The sequence below is a fragment of the Melanostigma gelatinosum genome (assembly GCF_949748355.1).
Source record: "Melanostigma gelatinosum genome assembly, chromosome: 12".
Lineage (NCBI taxonomy): Eukaryota > Metazoa > Chordata > Actinopteri > Perciformes > Zoarcidae > Melanostigma > Melanostigma gelatinosum.
The window spans coordinates 11,524,678-11,549,125 of record NC_136645.1 but is presented as its reverse complement, the minus strand read 5'-3'; the positions used below and the strand labels follow the sequence as shown (position 1 = coordinate 11,549,125).

General features: G+C 40.1%; 1 protein-coding gene and 1 long non-coding RNA gene across 2 annotated transcripts in view; one reads left to right on the top strand and one right to left on the bottom strand.

Annotated features, from left to right (window-relative positions):
* LOC306785683 (apoptosis-stimulating of p53 protein 2-like) overlaps positions 1-4,649 on the bottom strand; it is a gene marked incomplete at its 5' end in the record, with an annotated part of 21,161 nt that extends 16,512 nt beyond the window's left edge. Inside the window, 5 exons of the mRNA XM_079280138.1 lie at positions 3,312-3,511; positions 3,640-3,806; positions 3,991-4,124; positions 4,261-4,398; positions 4,626-4,649. Coding sequence (XP_079136264.1) covers positions 3,312-3,511; positions 3,640-3,806; positions 3,991-4,124; positions 4,261-4,398; positions 4,626-4,649 — 663 coding nt within the window. The remainder of the gene's footprint in view (positions 1-3,311; positions 3,512-3,639; positions 3,807-3,990; positions 4,125-4,260; positions 4,399-4,625) is intronic.
* A 10,026-nt stretch (positions 4,650-14,675) lies between these two features.
* LOC306785813 lies at positions 14,676-16,377 on the top strand. The gene is made up of 5 exons (XR_013772446.1): positions 14,676-14,920; positions 15,089-15,134; positions 15,389-15,480; positions 16,019-16,129; positions 16,227-16,377. It is a non-coding gene; the product is annotated as an uncharacterized lncRNA (long non-coding RNA).
* The last annotated feature ends 8,071 nt before the right edge of the window (positions 16,378-24,448 follow it).

The following is a 24,448-nucleotide window of genomic DNA, read 5'->3' as shown; positions in this document are numbered from 1 at the left end:
GGTTCATATGTTCATGGTCACATAAGTTGATTACATTATTGTATTATCTGGTTCTAGTGATACTCTGGAAGTGTATGTCCAGGAGACTCTTTGCTCAATTCTAAAATGTCTTTGTAACCCCTCTGTGTGTGTTTACTGTTTTCCTGCAGACGTCCAGCAGCTGTTGTTGGTTAAAGAAGAGGTTCCCTCTGAGCAGCAGGAGTGGAGCTCCAGTCTGGACCAGGAGGACCCAGAGCCCTCACACATTAAAGAAGAACAGGAGGAACTCTGCACCAGTCAGGAAGGAGAGCAGCTTCAAGGTCTGGAGGAGGCTGATGTCAAGTTCTCATTCACGCCTGTGAAGAGTGAAGATGAAGAAGAGGAAGCTCAGTCCTCACAGCTTCATCAAAGACAAACTAAACAGATGGGAACAGAAGCTGATGGAGAAGACTGTGGAGGACCAGAACCAGACAGGAACTTGTCTCCAGATAGACATCCAGAACCAGATACTGATGAGAAGACTGGAGAGTCTTCTGACACTGATGAGGGTGGTGATGGGAAGAAGACCAGAGAACCTCAGTCAGGTTTAAACTATGTGAAACCTGATGAAGTCCGTGTCAGTGATTCAAGATGTAGCGCTGGTGAAAAACATTTTAGATGCTCTGAGTGTGAGAAAACATTTGGCCAGAGTGGAACTCTGAAGATACACATGAGAACCCACAGAGGAGAAAAACCTTTCAGCTGCTCAGTCTGTAAGAAATCTTTTAACCAGCGTTCAAATTTACAAAGCCACATGAGAACCCACACAGGAGAAAAACCTTTCAGCTGCTCAGTCTGTAAGAAATCTTATAGCCATAGTTCAACTTTACAGAGACACATGAGAACCCACACAGCAGAAAAACCTTTAAGCTGCTCAGTCTGTAAGAAATCTTATAGCCATAGTTCAACTTTACAGATACACATGAGAACCCACACAGGAGAAAAACCTTTCAGCTGCTCAGTCTGTCAGAAATCTTTTAAACATCGTTCATATTTACAGAGACACATGAGAACCCACACAGGAGAAAAACCTTTCAGCTGCTCAGTCTGTAAGAAATCTTTTAACCGGCGTTCATCTTTACAGAACCACATGAGAACCCACACAGGAGAAAAACCTTTCAGCTGCTCAGTCTGTAAGAAATCTTTTAACCAGTGTTCAACTTTACAGAGACACATGACAACCCACACAGGAGAAAAACCTTTCAGCTGCTCAGTCTGTAAGAAATCTTTTAACCGGCGTTCACATTTACAGAGCCACATGACAACCCACACAGGAAACAATCCCCTTTAGCTGTTCTGGTTGCAGTAAAGTTTCCGTTTGTGATAATGGCTTTCAGCACGAGTCACCTCTGAAGTTACACATGATTAACCGCGGTTCAACTACACTGATTTCAATACAAAAAGTTATTCACTGAATGAGCGCCAACTGTACAGTTTGAAATAGTTTTGATGATTATATTGATTGATTTGATGGTAATGTCAGTTTAAGACGATGGTTTTACCTGCATCTGTGCACAGTATATTGTATTCAAATTATTTCATCAATAAAAAGTAAAAGGTTTGTGTATTTCACTGGTTCATACAGTTGTACATAGCACACTTTGTTCATCAGGATTAAATCCATCAGTGACTGGAGTGTGACACAATAGTTCTTTATCTTACTTGGCAGTTTGCACTCTTTGCTGCTGCCATTACTGGTATAAAATTGTCATCTTGTCTGACACAAACTCATAAAAAGATCCTGAGAAAAAGCAATCTACACATCAGTTAGCCACGTACGTGGCACGGGGCCCTGATCACACCCGGCCCTCATACATTGTGTTACATAATGCTGTTTGGAAAATACTAAATGCTAAAAATAGTGCGGAATGAAAGAAATCTACAGAGATTAAAACAATAAAAATGTCAGTGAATCAAAAGACATCATGCAAAGTGATGCAGATCAATCAAAGAAAAACAACTCACTTTTTTATAGTACTGACAAAAGGGCTAAACAAAAAAGTAACAAAAATAAATACATCTGCATTGACAGATAAGTGATGGGTACTGTGAAGTCTTATTGTATAAATTCCATCTTTTTTATCTTTTATTTGACTTGAGAAATTGTCTCTGACTTTAGGATGTAGCATCATATTCGCTTACCGATTATTACAAAGGTTTCTGGTGTTACGCTTGCCTTCTTACAATATATCGTCATGAAATGGCTGTAATAAAATATTATTTTTCATACTGCATGACATCTCCCTGGTCAAAGGGTTTCTAAAGAGCGTGAAAGTCCATTTTCATAAGAATATAATTCCTACAGTAACTTCACAAGTTTTTTTAAAACACAAATACATGTATACACGGTATCTATGGCATCTCAACCACAATGTATGAAAGCAGACTGGCTTTCTGGGTTTCACAGAACAAACAGCAACAGATCAATCAAAAGCTTCATCGCAGGTCCTTTCCACCAATCATCTCATTTTGTTTTTGTTTAGTCAGAACAGTGACGGTCACAACTGAAACGTTACACCTCTAGTGCCGTTATGAAGAGGCACAGTCACTCAACAGTGATGGTGGAAAAACAGGTGCCCCAAAGATTGTCACGGTAAAGGAGCATTTTTAAATCATCATCATCATCATCCTCCACTTGTTCGCCTCATGCACTGTAGAGCCCCACGTAGTTTTAAAAGACTATTCGAAAGTGTAAAAATGTCTCGCAATAAGAATACCGCTTGTTCAATTTACATCCCAACATTTGTGTTTCTGTCCGTTCAGAAATAGTTTCAGACACTAATTACATAACAGCAAAAAACAGTGGAATAAAAGGGAAACAATGTCAATGGTGTCTTAAGTACACAGTGTGGCCTGGAAAAATAAGTGAAGGAGAATCCCTCTGTCGTAGATACAGAAAGAAAAGTGCCAGAAAGAGTTCATAGGTGATCCTTCATATTGTTTGGTCTGTCTCATTCTCTTCATTATAGCAGTGCCCTTCTCTTCCCCAGTCTGTTAAAGCCTGCCTGTGTGTGTGTGTGTGTGTGTGTGTGTGTGTGTGTGTGTGTGTGTGTGTGTGTGTGTGTGTGTGTGTGTGTGTGTGTGCGTGTGTGTGTGTGTGTGTGTGTGTGTGCGAGAGAGTTCTGGGACACTGGAATGCGCAGCGTTTTAAGCCAAGGTTCTCTGTCTTGGCTTTATTCTGGGATAGAGCTGTTAAGAGACAAGAAGAAGACAACAATGTCAACAATGCACATTTGTTCATGACATAATGAACACGCTTGTCTTCATTACAGTTTCAGTGACTCGTGACTCACCCCAAGGAGGTTGCGGGGAATGTACCCCTCGGTGTCAGCCATGTGCGCCCACCACCAGTCTATCTCGTCCTCGTCCTCCCTTCGGACGATGGTCATGCAGTCTCCCTCGCGGAACATCAGTTCATCGGGGTTTTCACCACTGTAGTCCCACAGACCATAGACCACTCCCCTGTTCATGATGCTCATCTTCTCTTGCACACCTTAGGGTACACAGATTTAAAATAACAGAAAAATAATTAATAGTGAGTTTTTCACAGAAACATAAGACACAGGAAAGAATTAAAACTAAATTCGTATAAGGTAAAATAATAACACAGCTTTTACTGACCGTAGAGGAACTGGGAGCACTGGGTGTAGCCCTCCTCCATCTCTTCACATTTATCAGCTGCCGTTTGCATGTCACTGTAAGTCATAGCAAACACTGCTGCACCAGACTCCACCAGGAACTTGCACACTTGCACATTGTTACAGGATGCAGCACAGTGAAGAGGGGTCCTGTGTTAGAGGGTGGGTGAAAAAGGAGGTAAGGACAGAGGATACGAGAGTGGGAGCTGAGAAACACCAACCACTAGGAGTAGTTCTGTTGTAGCTCATACTGCTAGATTATGCTCAAAGTTAAGTTGAAGAAAAAACAACATGGAGACGAATGATAACCGTTTGGACTGATCTGAGAACTTACCAGCCATCACTGTCAGCAGCATTGACATTGACACCAAACTGAACCAGAAACTTGACGATCTCTGTATGTCCGGCACAGACAGCATTGTGTAGGGCAGTGATTCCTTCATCGTTGGGCAGACTGGGATCTTCCACCTGTGAATGAGGAATCACAATGAGTTAAAAGAGTTTCAGTTCAGCACCAGCAAAAGCTGACTTACACAGCAGAAAAACAACTGTGATTTTAAACATTATAACCATGTTATTATAATACATAGCAAATGTTTCTTACTTCATAGATGATTCTCTGGACCAGGTCAAATTCTCCCTCCAGAGAAGAGTCCAGCAGCAGAGCCAGTGGGTTGAACTTCAATCTCATGTTGTGCTCAATGCGTTCAGAGCCGAGCTTGCGCAAGTTGGTCCTCTTTCCCTAAAGACACAATCATAACGGTGTATCACACAAACGATCTCAAACAGCCGTTACAAACACAGACATGTAAACTCTCAGATGTGAGAGTCTCATCCTGAAGTGCGTCCACTCTTTACTGGGTTCAATCTGGACTGAGAGCAGAGGAGGGACTTGTTTTCCGGCTCTAAATGCATTTCTAATCCAGGCCCGCCCTCCCACGACGCTCACCACTTCTTTTCTCCACCTACCTCCGAATCAGGTAGGCCGGTCATTTTGTTTTTTTGTTGTTGTTATTTGATAAAGAGACGGTTCCTGGTTCGCTGTGACACTTTTGTTTGTGAGCTGTCGGTATCACGAGATCTAGCCAGCGCGAGGACATTCACACTATTGGGGCTAAGTGGATGCAACCTGTCCAATCAATGCTACAGGGTGGCGTCACACTGACACCTAGCGCGCAGATTCTACATTTCTCTTGTGAGCACTCCCTGTATTTATTCACTGCTGCATACTTTCAAACGTTGCATACTTTTTATTTTTTACTTTGCAAAGTACATACTGTTGCATGCATTGGGACATACTTTGTCATAACATTGCACCTCGAACCTTGACCCTCTTGCTCATATATCAGCGGCGCAGAGGATTGTGGGTCAGAATAGCCAGAGAAGTATGCTGACTTGTATAATGCAAAATGCGACCATATGCAGAGGGACATTCTGTTGTTTTTGGCACACTGCATTTGACATACTGCGTATTGGAACATACTGTGTGTGCCAATACCCATACTACCATATTGTTTAGTATGCCATAAAAAATATTTGCTATGTTGAAAGAGAGTAAAACCGTGGATTTGAGAATTAGGAAAACTCCATATGAATGATTCTGGTGTTCAGTAACTGCTGGAAATGTAACTAAAACTACAATAGCAGTTAAGTTCACCATATAAACTCGTATGTCATAGATGTGTTGACAACTCTGTCTCCAAGTAGCTCAAAGATCAATATCAAAGGATATGCTTACGACAGGTTCACAGAAGACAATGGACATCACTGCAGCTTTTGTTCTTTTTTTTATCAAAACACTTTTATGCAAGACTCCCATCACTCACATTCAGGCATGCAGACATAATTGTTGGAATGCTGTTAAGCATTCCAACAATCTTTATTCTTTTCTTTATTCTTTATTATTTTCCAACATCTTTATTCAACTTCTTCTATTTCTTCCGTCGCACCTCTTCTTCTCCTTCATATTTTAAGCTCCAGAAACCGTTCAACTATTAAAATGTTCAGCTCTTTCACCAGAGGTCTGCTATGACTTTTCATATTTCTAACCTTTGTTGAGGATTTAACTTGAGTGAACAGACTGAGATCGAGGCGTTTAGCTCAATTCAAGCAATAACATTTATTTGTAACAGAAGTATTATGTCCAGCAGTTAAACGTGCACGGACCTAGAAAAGTGAAAGCTAAAAGGCTTAGACATAGTGCGCATGCGTGTTATAGGTTCTTCTGATGGAAGCCTATTGGTTAAAGCAAAGTTGCAGGCAGGGCTGTGTTTAGCAGAACAGCAGCCTGGTTGGAGCACTGGGCATCTCCACCCACACTGGCTCATGTCCGGATCCCGCCTTCTCTGGCTCATCAGTGTGTATGCATGTTGTTAACACTCAAGGTGCCGGAAAGGGTGCAGTTCTAAGCTATTTCGAAGTCTCTGTGTGAATAGATAAAGAGAACTCTTCTCCTACTCTAAGATGGCAGTTTCCGCCCTAATCTGGTGGTTTAAGCAAGTGTTTCTTTCAGGGCCACTGTATCTGTTTCTATCATGCGAGCAGGTGCAGGAATGCCCTGCTCGGAGTATTTGACCTACTTACAGTGACCTCACAACTCCGCAATATAAGCTTACAAGTATAGCGCATATTATTTAACATTGAATGAATATATTTTATTTACACCTTTAAACTTTTTGAATTATTAAGCTTTTTATTTTTTCAATAGGATCTCTATGGAGAATATTTTCAAATGGCTTCAGGCACACAGGTGTTCGCGATTGAGCCAATTAGTGATGTTGATAAACACACAGACTCACAGACACACGCGCGCGCACATACACTCCTCTCCCTCTCTCTCTGTGTGTCTCTCTCATACAGTCATTCAGGTCTTAGGGATCTTTAGAGGTCTTTCCCCACTCCTCCTCCACCCCGCCCCCCCACACATACACACCACACCCCATTTCAAAATAAAAGCCCCAGAGAGTGAATTCTAACTGAACTGCTTGTGATGAAGCCTGTCATTTAATAACCTCTGTTTATGTGTGTCAAACATTATGATTATGTCTCCTCTCCCCCTCACTCCCCCACCCAGCCCCACCCTTTCAAAATAAAAGCCCCATGGATTAACTGTATTTAAACAAGCTCAAAATTAGGCTTTTTTGTTAAAAAAATGAATGCTCTAACTACTACTGCTGCTGCTAATATAGTGTTACTACTACTGCTACTACTACTTCTACTATAACTTTTGCTGTTGCTACTATTACTACTACTGCTACTGCTATTACTGCTACCATCAATATTATTACTACCACTACTGCTATTACTACCACTACTATTACTTATATGACAACTGCTACTACTACTACTATTCATGCTACTAAAAGTAGTAATACTACTACAGCTATTAGTACGACTGCTACTAGTACTACTACTACTGCTACATCTTCTACTGCCATTACTATTACTACTACTACTGTGATATTAAATACTACGACCAATACTACAGCTATTACTATGACTACTGATACTACGTCTTCTACTACTTCTTCTAATTACTAATACTTCTACTACTAATAATACTTCTACTACAACTTCTACTACTACTACAAATATCACTAATAGTACGACTAGTAGTTATTCTAATGCTACTAATACTTCTACAAATAATACTTCTACTACAACTTATACTACTACAAATATCACCACTGATGAATTTTTTTAAGCCACAGAAACTGTTCAAATGTCAAAATGTTCAGCTCTTTCAGGAGAGGTGTGATATGACTTTTCATATTTGTAATCTTTAAACTCTTTGAATTATTAAGCTTTTTGCAATTTGTTTTTGAATTGGATATCTATTTTAAGCAATGTTTTTGCGATTAATTTCAGTTTTCAGCATTCCAACGCATTTTCAGCAGGAAATGCTTTTTCTAGTTCCACTTTACGGTCCTCATCTGTTTCCCCGCCGTCCTCTCCTCCACACCCTCGGGTAAAATATCGACATTTTCCATCTCTAGATTGGGTGAGATTCATGGTGCAGCATATCTCATATCTCAGTAAATGTGGATGTTATGTACACAGGAGCTCAGCATTTAATGAGGGTGTCTGTGGGGAAAGCCAGATCCATCACTTTGCCCTGTTCCTATACCCGGAGAGACACATACCCAATAAAATAACATGCCCAGAGGAGATATACATGGGACTTTAATCATCATATTGCGTAAGACAACTGTACATAGATCAGATATGTATCCGTGTGTAAATACCCTGCAGACCTTCACACTGCTCATAAAAACACAAAGGGCTCGTGTGCTGCAGAGATCAACGAGAGCTCTGATTATGACGAGTAAAACAGCCGCTATCTGTCATTCCACCTATGACTTTCTTTTTGAAAAAAGTATTTATCAGTGCTTTGAATCCATTATGAATGTGTGTATCAATTATAAATGTAGTGAGTCATGTTCAGTGAGCAGTGTTGATGTTGAATTCAGCCTTTTATCTCAACTCCTTATTGCAATGCAGCAGGGGATGTGTGCAGCACAGGGGGTTGTGCCTTAAACGTCCGTGCTGCATTAACCCCCATAAAGCTCACAAAGGGACCCAACAGAGGAAGACCACCGGAGCTTATGGACCAGGAAGTGTCACCGTGCCTGGTTACCATGGCAACAGAGGTACCTGGGAAAAGGCGGTTGGTTCACATGACGACATACAGTAGCCTATGTCGTGGATATATTAGTTATCTACATCAAAGGGTGCAGCACTTCTGTGTCTCTCCCAGTGTGGGCTGGAATAATAAAAGATCTATCGGCACATAAAACACAGCATGCAGTAGGAACACCAGTCAGTTTAAATATAGCCATATTTAATATATATTATACATATATGTTGTACAGGTATCTAGATCTAAACATTGATTGATTGAGGAAGCTGATGTAACACAACCTAAGAGGGTGAACATGGTGATCATTGTTCTTCATTCAGTCTGTTGGTGCACCACTAAAATATCTCAACAACTATGAGATGCATTGCCATATCATTTTCTACCGACATTCAAGGTCCCCAGAGGATGAATCCGGCTTCAAAATGTTTTAAGTTGCTTTATGTTGTCAGGGACACATTTTTCTCAGGTCTCTGCGTTCAACTCCATGCCTTGTTCCTTTTGACAAGTTTCCACTATAGCTCATGTCCTATTTAGCAAATATAGCTAGGTCACATCCTTTTCAGGTTCTCATGATGTGCTTTATAGAGCTGCGGAACCGATGTTCAAAAACATGCTTATTTTAGCCCAAACCATGATATTTTCCTAAACCTAACTAAATCTAAAGTAGTTTTGCTGCTGAAACCTAAGTGATGCCAATGGGTCCTGACCAAGCGTCGTACAGTGATAATGCGTGGAGGGAACATATAGGACCATGGGAGAGCATATATGCACCACTGGAGAACAAAGGACCCTTTGTCATGTTCACTTTATGTGCCATATGAATCTGGGTAACACAGGGAATAGTAGCGTCAGCTCTGCTTCTAACCCAGGGAGTCTTTGCTGTGAAAGATGAACACACACAGTCACCAGCAGTCACGTCAGCCCTGTAATTTGTTTAACCTGCAGAAGATGGAGCACCACAAGGTGTCGACATGATGGACAAATACAAAAGCACTTGCAGCACTTGGTACACCAATTGTGTACATTGTCTCATGTTGGTTCACATGGTCAACAGCACAATTAAATGTGTTTGATGAGAACAGGTCGGCTCAGCAATAAAAGCATTAGTTGCAATAAGAACACTATGTAGTAAGATAAAATGTGGTGACACAAATAAAACATAGTACTATATACTGCACGTCTGAAAATGAGGGGTGTGTGTAAAAGTATCCCCAACAGTATTGCACACATTTAATGAGAAAAAGAAATGAGATCTGGGATATGAATGGGACAAATAGATGGATGAATACAAATATATACTTACATGAACAAGAGGATTGTGTGTAGTAACTGGCATCTGTAATTCACATTGATGCTGTTTTTATTTGAAATTGTTCATTTTCTTGGGACTCTTTGTTGGGACCAATATAAAAGAGGTCACGTCATTTTGTAAATATCTAGTATTGGGACAGTAAATAGAAATGGGAGCTATATTTAATGTCTTGCCTGCTTTTTAATTCAGGGCAGAAGAGAATCTCGTCTTAATGTGAGTTCATATGTTCAATGTGACGCATGATTAATGCAATAAGGATCTTGTCCGTCCCGATAATGAACACGGCAAAAGACACACTCAGGCCTACCAACATGCAAAAATACCCAGAAAATAATTCATCGCTTGGTATGTTTTGTTCATACTGATGTCTTGAGGGGTCCAAAAATTAAACCAAACGTACTTTTTTTTTGTACTCGTTTGAAATCACCACTTTTTCTTCAAGAAATAAATCTATACTATATTATACCAGTAGTGTAATACATTCGATCAGTGGTTCTCAAACCTTTTCTGTTGCGCCCCACTTTGGAGGAAGAAAAATGTTCATGCCCCACCGCCCCAACTAAATTGTAACAAAATGGTTGAATTTTTATTGAAACAACATTTTGTGACTCCTCCGTCTGTGCTTTTTCAAATAATAGAATAAAGAAAATTGCAATCACTTTTAAGTAAACCAGATTGCTCCATCAGACAAAAACTAATAAAATGTGCAATCGCTTTGTTAGAACAATGCAAATAAAGTTGTATCTGTGCAAAAAAGAACTACAATTTGCCAAAAAATAGCTGCTTGCAATTGGCTGCAATTAACCTGTTTTGCACTCAACATCTTTTCAAGAAAACAATGAAAAACGAAACAAAATAAGTTTCATACTATCCGCAGCTAGTTTTCAGACATAAAACACAGACTGGTCTCTCCTCATCTCCTACCGCATTGACTGTGAAACCCAGAGCAAGATAGTCATCATATGTTCTTCTTGGCTGCTTGCTGTTCGTCTCGGATGCATCGCTTGTGGTTACTTTTCTGTTCCCGCCTGCCAAATGTTTCTTCATTTGGAACACTAAGCCACACATGTGAGTCGCCAAGGATCATGGCCGTCGCGCATGCGTAACCTGTTAACGGCGTAACGTAAACATTTACACGAAAGTACAGGCATTTCGCCATGTATTTATTAATTACTTTAAAAATAATATATATATATATGTATATATATATATATATATATATATATATATATATTCTGCATTTCCCCCTGCGCCCCACCTGTAATACCACCGCGCCCCACAGTTTGAGAACCACTGCATTAGATAATAAAACGTGATTAGTGGGGTCCAGTCGGAACACAAAGGCACTGACTCGCTTCATCTCTTTCTACAATGGTTGAGAGTACTCGACATTCTCTGGTAAAAGCTTTGGATGGGACATCTTGGCAGGAAATTTGGAATAATGACAATCAGGGTAGAAATTACAACACAATTCAGACATCAGTCAGAGTGAGAAGTGATGGAAGTAAAAGTAGAAAAGAAGATGTTACTTTCAGATTAAGGTTCGGACATACAGGACTCAATGACACGTTATACACATCATGAAAAAGACAGAGTGGGATAAATGTGAGATATGCAACTGTAAAGAAACTGAAGAACATGTGCTGATAGAGTGGAGGAAGTTCAGGGTGGAAAGAGAGACTGAAGAACAGAGTGGTAGATACAGGAAGGGAGTGGAGCATCAAAGGACTGTTAGAGACAGGGGACAAACAAGTTCAGCTTAAAAGGGCTTTATTTAATATGTTGAATGGAACGGGTTAAAATGCCAGAATATGACTGCAATATGAAGTTTATTTCTAATTGTTTCATTATATTGATAAATAACATTATTATTGTGTTTAAATGATAACTGTCATAAAGGCATGATGTTACACACTCCGGTCCAGTAGGTGGCGCCTTAAACATTGGTTTGTAGTCCGCCATTAAAGTGAAAGAAGAAGAAAGAGAAGAAGACGAAGAAGAAGAATGAGAAGAAGGAGGAGAGGAAGAAGAAGAGGACTAATCTCCTGGTAGCCTATAAAGCTATTGAAGTTAGCTTAGCATGCTACCTGGAAACAGACGGACGGGGACGGAAGTGACCAACACAGCGCTAGTCAGAGTTTAATGAGAGTAAACGGTGTTTTTAACGGAGTTCGTCTGGAGGAAAACTTTCTGTGGTTTAGTGAAAATGTCTAAAGTAGAAATGTTGAGATCTTTAATCAACCAGCGACTAACTGCGGCGGTTGAAGAGATCTTTGGTCTGTTTGAAAGAACGATAGCAGAGTACGAGGAGGAACTCTCTCGTTCAAAAGAGGCGAATAAGCGACAACGGGAACTTCTGGACGCTGTTCTCAACCCGGAAATCCGGATACAAAGAGCACGTAGGTTCACTTTATTTAACACTGTTCATGCTCCGGCTGATAACTTGTAATGTAGTTTGGAGTGAGACTCTGTTGCAATTCGTCGTTTTCTTCTTAAACTGATTTAATACCTGCAAACGTGTCGCCAGCGTTTCTCAGATTGGAGTGAGACAAGGAGAACATGTGATGTCGTGATCTTCGCAATAAAACACATTTGATGCGACGTGTCGAGTCCTGGCCAATCAGCGTTAAGATGTCTACACCGTCTTCATTTCCCTCCGTTAAAGTTTAAGTTCCGTTACCGTTCAGACTTGTTGGGTTAAGTTAACGTCCACTGCATGCGGAACTTTGTCAACGGCTAACGCTCATCATTATCAAGATTTAGGAGGAAAAAGCGTAACGTGATGAAACATGAATCACCCTCCGTGTTCCGGTTCAGTCCACGCGGTCACTCATTAACGTTAAACCGGAACACCGGCGGTTCTGGTTGCAGTTTTTTTGTTGAACTCAAAGTTGAATGAGGCGATTTCGTTGTGATAATAACTTGAAACATGAGGCCCAGATACTGATGAGATGAAGAGGATGTTGTGTGTGTAGTGCAGCTTGACGCAGGGCTGAGATGTGAGTGGAGCTGGGCCTGGATAAAGGTGGAGGTCTAAACAGACGTGAAGAGAGAGCAGTACAGCTTCCCGCTGTCAGTGTTTTAAATACATTGATAAGGCAGGGTATGCTAACTGCAGCCTCTGCTCCAATGAGATGAAGTACATGTAAATAAAATATATTCATTCAATGTTAAACACATCTTATACGCGGATATGTGAGTTCTAGTGCATTCATCGCGCTCGTCTGAACACAGTGAGAAGTATTAGAACTCTGAAGGATAGCTTTTGCCCCAGTTAAATGTCACATAGCCTGACAGAGAACTAGTTTCAACTGCCAGCTCTATGGAGCTAAATCCAGGTCAAAAGTTTCGTTCACTTGAAAAAAAAATGTGAACCTGGAAGTCCAAAAATACAGCAACGTATTCAAAATAAAAATAAGTGAATGAAAAGTTTTTTTTGGGTTGAATATAATTTTGATTCAGTTCTGGAATTTTTTCGAATACATTTTTTTTTTTCAGTTTTCACGTTCATATATATTTTGATATTTGAGTTCTTATATTTTTCAGTTTCAGATTTTATATTTTCAGATTCAAATCTTTTTTTTTTGGGTTTCAAATCTTTTTTTCACGTTCAGGTTTTTTTTTTCATTTCAGGTTTTTTTTTTCAGTTCAGGTCGTTTTTTTCAGTTCAGACTTTTGACCCAGATCTAACGTGGGGGGCGTGGTATCAACTGAGAGGGGCGTGTCATCATGAGTGACAGCATAACAACGAGGGCTGAGGAGTTCCTCAACCACGTTGCCTTCAGGGAACGTGGGCACCGCGAGAATTATGATTCAACGCTTTCTATTCACCATATTCACGTGATTGAGAGTTTAAAAAATGACGCTAGTGCCAAAATTCTGTTTAGCAAGCTGTTTTAGCCTCTACTTGGGACGAATCACAGTAAAAGAGCAATAAACAATGCCATATTGGGCCGTTCAACTACCACACTTTAATATATGACGTTTCGCACTTCCACACACCACTGTGAACGCAGCGATGGCGTCCGCTCCACCTGGACCGCCTGCTGGCGCCAGCGCGCAGGTAAGAAATCGAATACATTTTTTTACAGATACTAGAAATTATCCTAAATATTATAATGATGATTGTAAGATAGCGTCATACATAAAGGGAGAAGATGTATTTAAGTGGGGATTTCGCCAAAGCAAATTAAGCAACTAGCTTAATGCTGTTAGCTTGTGTTTGTGAATTGTTCCCTCCTTACACTGACCAGCTCAAGTCCTTCAATGTGTGTTGTCTTTCGTAACAGAATGTCGACTATAATTCGACAGTGGCTGCAGCTGCACAGAGCCTTATAAATGTTGCTTGGCGTCACTGTACAGAACTTCGTCGTTCATCAGTGTGGCTCCTCACATCGTTATCTCTATCGTTATATAGTTCTTGGTGTGGATGGACCTTTAACGTTAGTTTACACAGCATAACCTTTGCAGTCCTCTTTGTTGTTGTATTCTGATACGTAATTTAGGCTATGATAGACGCCTTCCAAGTTGGCTCACTTTGCATAAGTTTTAAGTAATAACTTGCATGCTGTTTGTTTGTTATGTGTGTCTGTAACTTAAAAGATGTAATCAAGCTAGTAAAATAATTTGTGTTTGTTTTTTCTAGGAGCAACTGAAAAGGGACTTTCTTCAGAGACTACTGACTAAAGTTTCCCAGGTCACTCAAAGACTGCCCCTAGATGTGAACTATTTGCGGTTTGTAGTCAACCAGGAGATGGCTCTTTTTAGGTCATTGTCGGTCCAGGTTCAGATGCCAGAGGATGTCATTAATGCTTTGACACAGTTGTCAACACTTATCAATGTAGAGGAATCTGATCCGACCCCTAGTCAGGTGCCAGTGTTGCAAGGAGAAATGGGACGGCCAAAATATGTTGTGTCTCCTCAGCAACTACAAAGCTTGATACGAATGTCCTTACCAGTGTCATCCATTGCAAAACTTCTGGGTATTTCTGAGAGTACAGTGAAACGGCGCATGCACGATAATGGCCTTTCCATAATGCAGTTCTACAGTAGCCTAACTGATCAACAACTAGACAATTTCATGAGGTCAGTGAAAGCCAGGACACCACACGTAGGATGCCGAATGATGAAAGGAATGCTGCAGGCCATGGGCCACCGTGTCCAGTGGAAGAGAGTGTTTTCATCCATGCAGCGTGTAGACTCTGTTGGTGTACTCTCAAGAATGACAAGGATGGGGTGTGTTGCACGAAGGACATATTCGGTTCAGGGTCCTCTGCACTTGGTACATATCGACACAAATCATAAACTCATCAGGTAAGCCATACATTTGATGTTTACATGCTATTTAGATATACAGTGCTTTGGCTAAATACAGGATATACACTAAAAGTAAAAATGAATATGTTTACAAATTTCCAGTGACATTTTTTTACCACCCTTGTTTTGCATCAGCATTTTGCGTTTCTTTTTTCCCCCTCAAAGATATGGCCTTGTTGTTTTTGGAGGGATTGATGGATTCTCACGAAAGGTAATTTCTTTTTCACCAATAACCATTACTTACAGACTAAGTGAGATGATGACAGTTGAAAATGACCGATATGGGTCTACTGCAACAATTGCTGTCGGGTGTACAGGTCCTCTTTAAAGGATCTATAGTTTTGTTATTATCCATCTAATACCATGTAGCATGAATGTGTGATGTGAACTAGCTTGTATTTACATACATTTACGGGTCTAAAAAAATGCTTTTATTTATTTCCACTGCATGATATTCTGTTCCAGATCATGTACCTCGGTGCTGCGACCAATAATAAAGCATCCACTGCACTTGATTTCTTCTTGGAGGCAGTGCAAAAGTATGGCTTTCCATTAAGGTAAGACCAACACATAGGTGTGGCTCACTGTGGTACTCATTCCTCAGTGATTTGTGCATTAGCTGTCAGTTAAACATGTATTCTTGTTTGAACGTTTTGAGCAGTGAGATAACAGAGAGGTTTTTGCACAACTAAGACATTAGGTAACGACCGATTCTTTACTTACATTAATTCAATTACTACGCTAAGTTGTTGAGAATTTAAACAAATTCTATACCACATTAATTGTCAAGATAAATCAAAGTGAATCAAATCACTATTTATCTGTCTAAAGACCAACAGGTCTTGAAGTATTGTCGTATACAATACTTCATCACTTCACTTTCTATCTATGCTGGTAATCAATCATTACAATGATTTGGATGATACTATTAGGTATTTGTCCAAAGTCTATGCATTTAGAATTCTCACAAAATAAAGATGTAGTTATTGGAGCCTATATCTTCTGTTTTTACATTTAGAACCTTAAATTGCCAATTTTTAAACATATTTTAAACTTTTATTTTTTATTTCTTTAACTGGGATACATTCTCTTTAGAGTACGAGGTGACCAAGGAGTGGAAAATGTTGGCGTAGCACGATGCATGTTCACTATTAGAGGCTGCGGAAGGGGAAGTTTCCTCTCAGGAAAGAGTGTGCACAATCAAAGGTATATATATTTTTTATAATATTCAGTAGAATTAATAATGTCAGATGTTGCAATATATTGTACATACTTGAGGGTAATTTTATGTTTTCTTTACCAGAATAGAGCGTCTGTGGCGAGATGTTTGGATGGTTGTTTCAAACGTGCACTACGAGATTCTTCACAACCTTGAGGATGAAGGTGTTCTAGATCCTTCTGATAGCATCCACCTGTTCTGTGCCCAGCATGTATTTCTTCCACGTCTGCAGAGGGATCTTGATGTCTTCAGGATGGGTTGGGATAATCATCCTTTAAGGACAGAGCAAAATCTGTCCCCACAACAACTGTGGACAATCGGACTCCTCCAGAATCCTGTTAATGCTCCAGACCTGGCAGAGGTAGCAAATCTAAGTTATTTTTATGCAAACATAGTATTATACATTGATAGTTTTGACCAGTGTTTCTGCTTCATAGAATAGCAAAGCTCACACCATTTCCTTGAATTTATTTTAGACACAAGCATTGTGCATAAAACAGCTTTTCAACACTGTAAAGGAAGCCCTCAAAACTTATACCATGAAAAAACATCTAGGTACAACTGAATTTAGTTTACTTTAGATTACACTACCAATTATAATTTGGGGTAAGAAAATTGAATATTGTTTAATAACAGATGTGTCAAAGTTTTTTTCAATCACCAACGTCAAATTAATGAAAGAGATAACAGAACAAAAATGTGTTCAAAACTGTTCAAATGCTGATCAGGGCTTGTATCTCTTTGTTCACATTACAACTAATTAAATGATACTATGTTGATACTTGCATCGTATCAGTTATGTTCACATGTTGATCTATTTAAAATCTGCTTACCTTTATAGTTTTACTTTATGTCCTCTGTTGGGATCTAAAGGAGCGTGTTTGGGTTATCAGCATTTAAGAAACTGAATTCTTGACATCAATAGAATTATTGATGTATGTAACAATTATTAATGATTATTAATATAAACGGGGCACCACCCTGCGAACAGGGACCAATAACCAAACGATAAACTAAGTCTCATAATTAGTAGTCACTCATAATGTCAATAGTCTGCGTATGACTATACATTCAGTGACAGTGAAGGTTTTAAGTTCGAGCACAGGCTACTACATACAGTCTTATCAAATACATATGCACAAGTAATCACAGACGACTGCTCCTGAAAGTATAACAGAGTTTATTGAATCAAAATAATAAATGATCAAATCAATTAATATTGCAACCAAGAAACGTTATCATACAATTTTATATGCCTAAACTAAAGAATGAATAAAATGGATGAGGGTGTATGTCTGTGTGTGTATGTGTATGTGTGTGTGTGGGTCTGTGGGTGAACAGGAAGGAGTCTTACAGCTAGAGACAAAGATGGCGGCGTCGAGTGACGCTGGCCAAAGGGGAGGGGCCTTAAGAACTACAGCTAAAAACTACAAAGATGGCGGAGTCGAGTGACGCGGACCAAAATGGCAGTTAGGCTGCTGTATGTAATTCACGTGTGCCTGGGCAGGACGTGATGTGAGGCGCTCGTTTGAACGAGGTTCCCCAGGGGTAGAACTAGGAGCTGTGTGTGTGTGTTTCGTGAAAGGAGGAAAGAGAAAAAAGGAGCGAGAACTCGAAGTGAATCACGCTTCGGCGTGCGATGTGGTAGGGAGCCTGCTTGCTGGTTCTATCATGCATAAATATACCGCTGTCGTCTTTGAACTGCCGGTAACTTATGCCGTGATAAACCACGCACCTCAGCTCACTCGTCGAGTTAATGAAAAGAGAACTTCCACACGGAGTGGAAGACAATGAATGAAAATAATCCCAAAGAAACAGTCATAGTTGATACACAAATACAGCGGCGCTTCTCTGCGCCGTAATGATTGCGTAATACCTCAATATCACGCGACAGTAATTTAAACACACAAAAACACGGGGATGTCAACATATAAATGAATGGCCTGAATTAAACTTACGTTAATTTAAGCTAAGCTATGCCCAAATGCCAAGAACCTTACTTGTAGATGCTTCGTTGCAACGTGGAAGTGTTTGTGGCAAAGCTGTCCGTTTTCCTCGTCGGGAAGGGGGACAGGGGGGAGCTTGCGGGTCGGCGCGGCTTTGCAGCGGGCGCTGTGTCGCGCGGCGGTGAGCTGGCGCTGTTTCGGTCCGTCGTGGCGTGGCTGTGGAGCAAACGCAGACGTGAACTATCCTCGCTGCAGGGAGGACAGTTTAGCTTCGGCTGAGACGACGTGGTCCGTAGGTCTCCCGGTAATCATCGGTCAGGAGAGGAGCGAGGCTTCGTCGGCTCCTCTGTGCCGGTTTGTGCACAAAATAAAAAGAAGCAGAAAGCACTGAACGAATGCTGATGCAGATTCGTTATCGCGGGCTGTTTCGTCCAGCGAAATGGCTCGTGACCTGTCAGGGTTTGATGAGGGTTCGAGGGGCTCCCTCGTGGGGGGAAAGCTGGTTCTTCTGTGGCCTGGACGGGGGTGTCCGAGCGAAGAGAGCGTGGTGTGCTCCCTGTTCGACGGAGGTCGACGGGAAAAAGCTATGAGGTGGGGGCAGCAGAGAGTTTTGTAGAACATCGGCTGAACCACAGGGGTCCTGGGGTCTCTTGGCCTTCGGCCAATGAGACTGCAGCGGTTACCATGGTTTTTTGGGGGGGAGGGGGAATTCACACCTGAGTGTGAAATTTCACCCAGAGGAGGCTTGTTCTCCTCAAACTACAAGTCAGGATGAGACCTGTGCTTGAAACAGTGAAGGCCCGATTCTCTTTGTCCACAGCACATGTTTAAGCCATAGGCCAGAGCCCAACACCTCTGATTTCTATATGACAAATGTTTAATTAATAAATCTGCCTTTTTTTTCTTAATGAAGGAAATCGAGGATGCAGATCTTGATTTCAACAGTGCCAGTGAGCAAAATGCGACCAGTTCTGGAGTGATTTTTCCACCCATTGCATGTCCCCTATGTGAGGAGGATATGGCACGCCTTAGGGCCGCTATTGATGTTGCTAGACCATCTGAGTCCTACGGCCGAGACATTTATTTAGCTGTATTGAACTATGTACTAACTCATGTATCATAAATGCAAACGTTGTGTTTCAAGGGTTTTACCACTTTAACACCAACAAGTATACAATGAATGTGTTTTAAATGTGTATTTGTTGTGACTGGCAACAGTGAAGCCACATGTAAAGAAAAAAAAAGAAGAATAAATCGTATAAAATCATTTTTTAATTCCAAACCTTAACATTTTGTTCTCTTTTATAAACATTCAACACAATTTTTGTGTGTACGGAACTCATTTTTCAAAACAAGTATTTTTAAATATTACAATTAAATACTTTTCTTTTCTCAGAACATGAGAGTATTAAAACAGCAGTTTTTGCTAAACATGAACGGAGGCAAAAAAAAATAAATGGAGGGTAGAGAGAGACAATTGTCTACACATTGTGAAATTCCTGCCCGAGATGAAAAGCCTCCATCATAACCTTTTTGAACTCGACATATGACCTCATATGTCGTACGGGTAGTGCAATTGTCTTTGTACATGCTGAGACGACAGGGTAACAGATGCTGTGATGCCCAAAGTCTGCACTGCAGTCGTGGTTAAATCTGAGCATCACAGCAAAATCCTTCTTCTCGGATGGGAGAAGTGGGATGTGACCTCGGCCCGTGATCCACTGCAGAAACCTTGCAGGTGTGATGGACCGTGGGCCGTCTTCGTCCTCTTCATGATCTTCAGCTATGAAGCAAAGAGAAGAAAAAAATAAAGTTTTGTGACAGTTTAAAATGTAGTTTTCCTTTTTTACTGCAATGCAGGTCTTTTGATTTAAAGAAGTGAAATAAACAGAGGTACTCTCGGTCACAGAAGAACAGCTGATCCAAAACAAATGTGTGTGATTTCCTGAGGTTTGGAGATATTCGACTGTTTCGGCCAAGCACAATGGTTATAAATGGCATTCTGTGTTAACATTAAGTCTTTTTACATGGAATGGAGATATAGATTGGCCTTTGTAAAAGTTCTCATTAAGAACTAGAGGTTTAGGAAAACAAATTCTCATTTGTATGTATAATGTCTATGCAGTTGTGGAGTGTAACTAATTTCATTTACTAACTTCACTTAAGTACTATTTAAAAGTACTTTTACTTTACTTCAGTATTTGCATTCCATGCTACTTTATACTTCTACTCAACTATTTCAGAGGGAAATCTTGTACGTTTTACGCCACAACATTCATTGAGAGCTTTAGTTTCTGGTTACTTTGCAGATTTAGATCATTAATACACATTACTAAAATTAGCTCCACCTTCAACAGCCACAACATTAAAGTGATCAACATTAATGCATCATATATATATATATAATGACTAATTATACTTTTGCTATATTTTGATGCTAATACTTTTGTGCTGATTTTTTGTGTGAATGCAGGACATTTACTTGAAACAAAGTTTTTTTTTTACAGTGGTATAGCTACTTTTACTTTACTCAAAAATTACTTCTTCCATCTCAATCTATATGTATGCTTATTGTGATAATGGCTTTGCTCAGCCAAAATAAATATTGTGACAGGGATGTGACAGGGCCTCTGATTTAAAACACAAAGTACCCTGGCAAATAATACCTGTTACCACCATCAAGCTTTTTCAGGGACAATATCACTTCTTCAATACCAGTATAACCACAGGGGTAGCTGGCTATTTTTAAATACTACAACAAATTCCTCAATCTTGTGTCACGAAAACACTACAATTTGACAGCTTTTGGAATTTTTTCATTTGCAGGAAATCATAAACTATACACCTTCAGCTTCATAAAGCAGGTCCTGGATGAAGTTGATCATCTCCAGCTCAACCTGATGCCTGGTAGTCCCTTTGTCACTCAGTTGAGGAATAATGGATGCCATTACAAACTGCATTGACCTATGATGAAATAAAATCAAGATGCAAATTATATACACACATTCATTATGAAATTTCATAGAAAGTGTTCTTTGTTCATAATAATAAATGGTCACTCTTGTTTTGCTCACTTTTACATCTTCCCCAGGAACAAACAGGGGCTGGCAGATATCTGGGTACTTCCTGATTAGCAGAAGAAGGTCATACAGCTGCAGGCCTTCCCTTAGTTGTTCCAACATAGGCTGCAACCTCAGCACTGCGTGGAGTATGATGGCACTACAATAGTAGAAAGGAAAATAATTCCTATAAAACCTTACTCATGTATTATACTTTCCTAAACATAAACACATGTCCTCGCGTACCGAACAATTGACTCCTTGTTTCGAACCGAGATAACTCCAGTATATCCGCAATTACAGATTTCATCAGATAGGCCTTCAATTGAATGCTCAGTCGACAACTCAACCTGAAAATGAAAAAAAAAATGTCATCTCGATTAAATCTTCAGGAACATCTCGGTGCCATATGCTATGTAAACATATGGCAATATCATTTGACAAGGACTGCTTTTTTTCATTAACCCAGCATGTCTACCATGTCTTACCTGCTCAATTAATGCACGCAACTGGACATCTGCCACTGCATCACTGTTGAGAACTGTCGGGTTTATCTGCCCACTACAGAGGTAACTGTAACTCCATGGGCTGAAGAAGGCTGGGGCCGGGCCACCTTGTGCCAAACTAACAGCCAAAATCTCTCCAACAGTCCTATTTATGCAAATTGAGCATGAATGTATTACTTATGTTACAACAAAAAGGAATAGTTTGTCCTTACTTGCACAGAAACATACACACCTGTAGAGGCCACTGTCAAAGTCAGTCAGAGAGTATCGTGGGCTCCTCTGATGTTGGGGTCCCTCAAAGAAACGACCCTCAATCCCTGCCACCATTTCTATACACAGAAGTACAAACAGCATTTCCTGTGGTGCTCAACTTCTCTGTCAAGTAGTATTTTATTATTGTGTTATTGTGGCCTTCTAATCTGCGACAACACAAAAATTAACTACTAGCCAATTACTTTAGACCGGAATAGTTTAGTTGAAAGTTCAAACTAAATGTAAATGTAAAAACCGTCTGACTATATTTGTTTTGTATGTAGTCATCTTGACTTTAGTGGGGGGGGGGGGGGGTTCTAATTTGGGTTGTTGAGAAGAGAGTCACTGCTGTAAATAATGTTGTATTCTATTTCTATGTACACTATGGAAAAATTAACTAACACGATTAACAGTATAACATACAACTCAAGGATAGAGGTCCTTCGATAACTACGATATTTTTAAGATAAAAGTGAAAAATGTCTACATGAATCTTGGGTTAGCTGCCCTTTTAACCAAAGTATGACATCACTCATGAGCTGAAACCTAAAACTCTTTCAATAGTGTATAAGAATGCAAATATATATGTTTTTGTTTTACCTGTGAGAAATTATTTTCGGAGAGCACCTGTGTCTACCCCTGCCTCCCCAAAGAAGGTCACTTTCAGAGTAGCAGTGGGTGAATTTTTCTTTTGACGTTGCCACTGTAGAAGGCCTCTCTCCACAATGTTTGTTCTTGAGATTTGGATGTTGAACCGTTTCTCTACGTCAACTCTTTGACAAATGGTGTCCAATACATCATCAACACTGCCAAAAAAACTCAAAATTACCAGATGTTAACTCCTAATGTTGAATACAAAAGCTCTGTAGGCTAAAGATGTTTTTGTATCAGCACAACACAGTATTTACCTCTTGATCTGCTCCTCTCCATTGTCAAGGCTCATGGACGTTGTCTCAGCAATCCTATGGTCTTCTGCTCCTCTAAAACAAGTACAAGGGACACATGTATTGGTACTAATAGAAAAAACAAGTCCTGTAAGTAACATAAACATTAAGAATGTACAGAAACGTCCACCATAACAGATAGGACACGGAACCTTCTGTTGAACATAGAACAGTTTGAATATTAGCGACTGTCCCAAACCATAAAGTTGATGTAGGCATTTCACAATGCACTTCAACAACATTAAGTACCGTACCTCTTCAATAGATGTCTCTGTGTCACGGTGCACAGGGGGAGCTGTCACAGAAACTATCTGGACCTCACTTTGACATGCCTAAGACATAAAAAATTACCCACAAATATGCTGTTATAACTCACTGGACAACAATCAAAAGTTAACGTAAGTTAAACTTGCACAATGCAACATCACATATACAGTATTTCATAGCTAGATTTACCTCAATATCCTCTGCTGCCGACTGAGAATCCATGCACTCTTGAACATGGAGGGCCAAAATCTGCAAAGGGAAACTCACTTTACACGTTTGGCATTGTGCTTTTGGCATACTTTTGAATTCAATGGCATCTGGAGGTAATGGATTTACATCAAACTCATGTTGCAGAGGCACAATAAACAGGGTGTTTCTCCCTGACCCTGTAACACTGCGAATTAGGGTCCCAGTGTAGCCATGAGAATCAGGAGGAATCATTATTAGTCTCCGTTTACCCTGCCCACCTGTAAATGCAACATTGTTTAGATCAGTTGTGTTTGTTTGGGCTACTTATTTGAATGGCAATGTATTACAATGGAATTTATATAACAAGTTTTCTCTACCTGTAGCCTTGTAGAGTAGCCATCCTCCTGTCAGCCCCTGCATCTTAGGATACTCATCTTGTAGTAGTCTGAAGAACTAAAAGAACAATAACATAGGGACTAAGTGATGTCTACATGCTTGAAGAAAAGCCAAACACGAGGATGAAGTTGCATGTTTCAAATATAAACAATTGTGCAATTTGTAACTAGTACGTTTTCTTTATGCAATACCTCTTCATGGCCCATATCCCTGGACATGTTGAGATGTCTTTTTCCAAGTCCTGCCTGGGCAAGGTCAAACTCTTCAGAGGAGGTTGGGGTTGTCTCTGCATTAATGTTCAACAGGTATGCATAGAAACTAAAAGGCCTCCAGGTCTTTGTGGATGCTGTGCCACAGGTCTTTAGACTCTGCATCATTCGCTTTCCACGGTTACTTTTTCTTGTGAAAAACCCAGGGAAAGATCTACATGATTAAAAAAAAACAATTTGATTGAAATATGATGAATATACATATGAACTTGTCAAACTACCATTAAATTAACATGAAAAATTAAATTCCATAAAAACTAAAACCTGGCCATGTCCTGTTCTACAGAAGATGATGGCTCTTGCTGCGTTCTTCCTTGCTCTTGCTGTCCCTGAGAGAGGTTCTGTGCGAGCACATTTATAAGGCTCTGTGCAGCTGCAGCCACTGTCGAATTATAGTCGACATTCTGTTACGGAAGACAACACACATTGAAGGACTTGAGCTGGTCAGTGTAAGGAGGGCACAATTCACAAACACAAG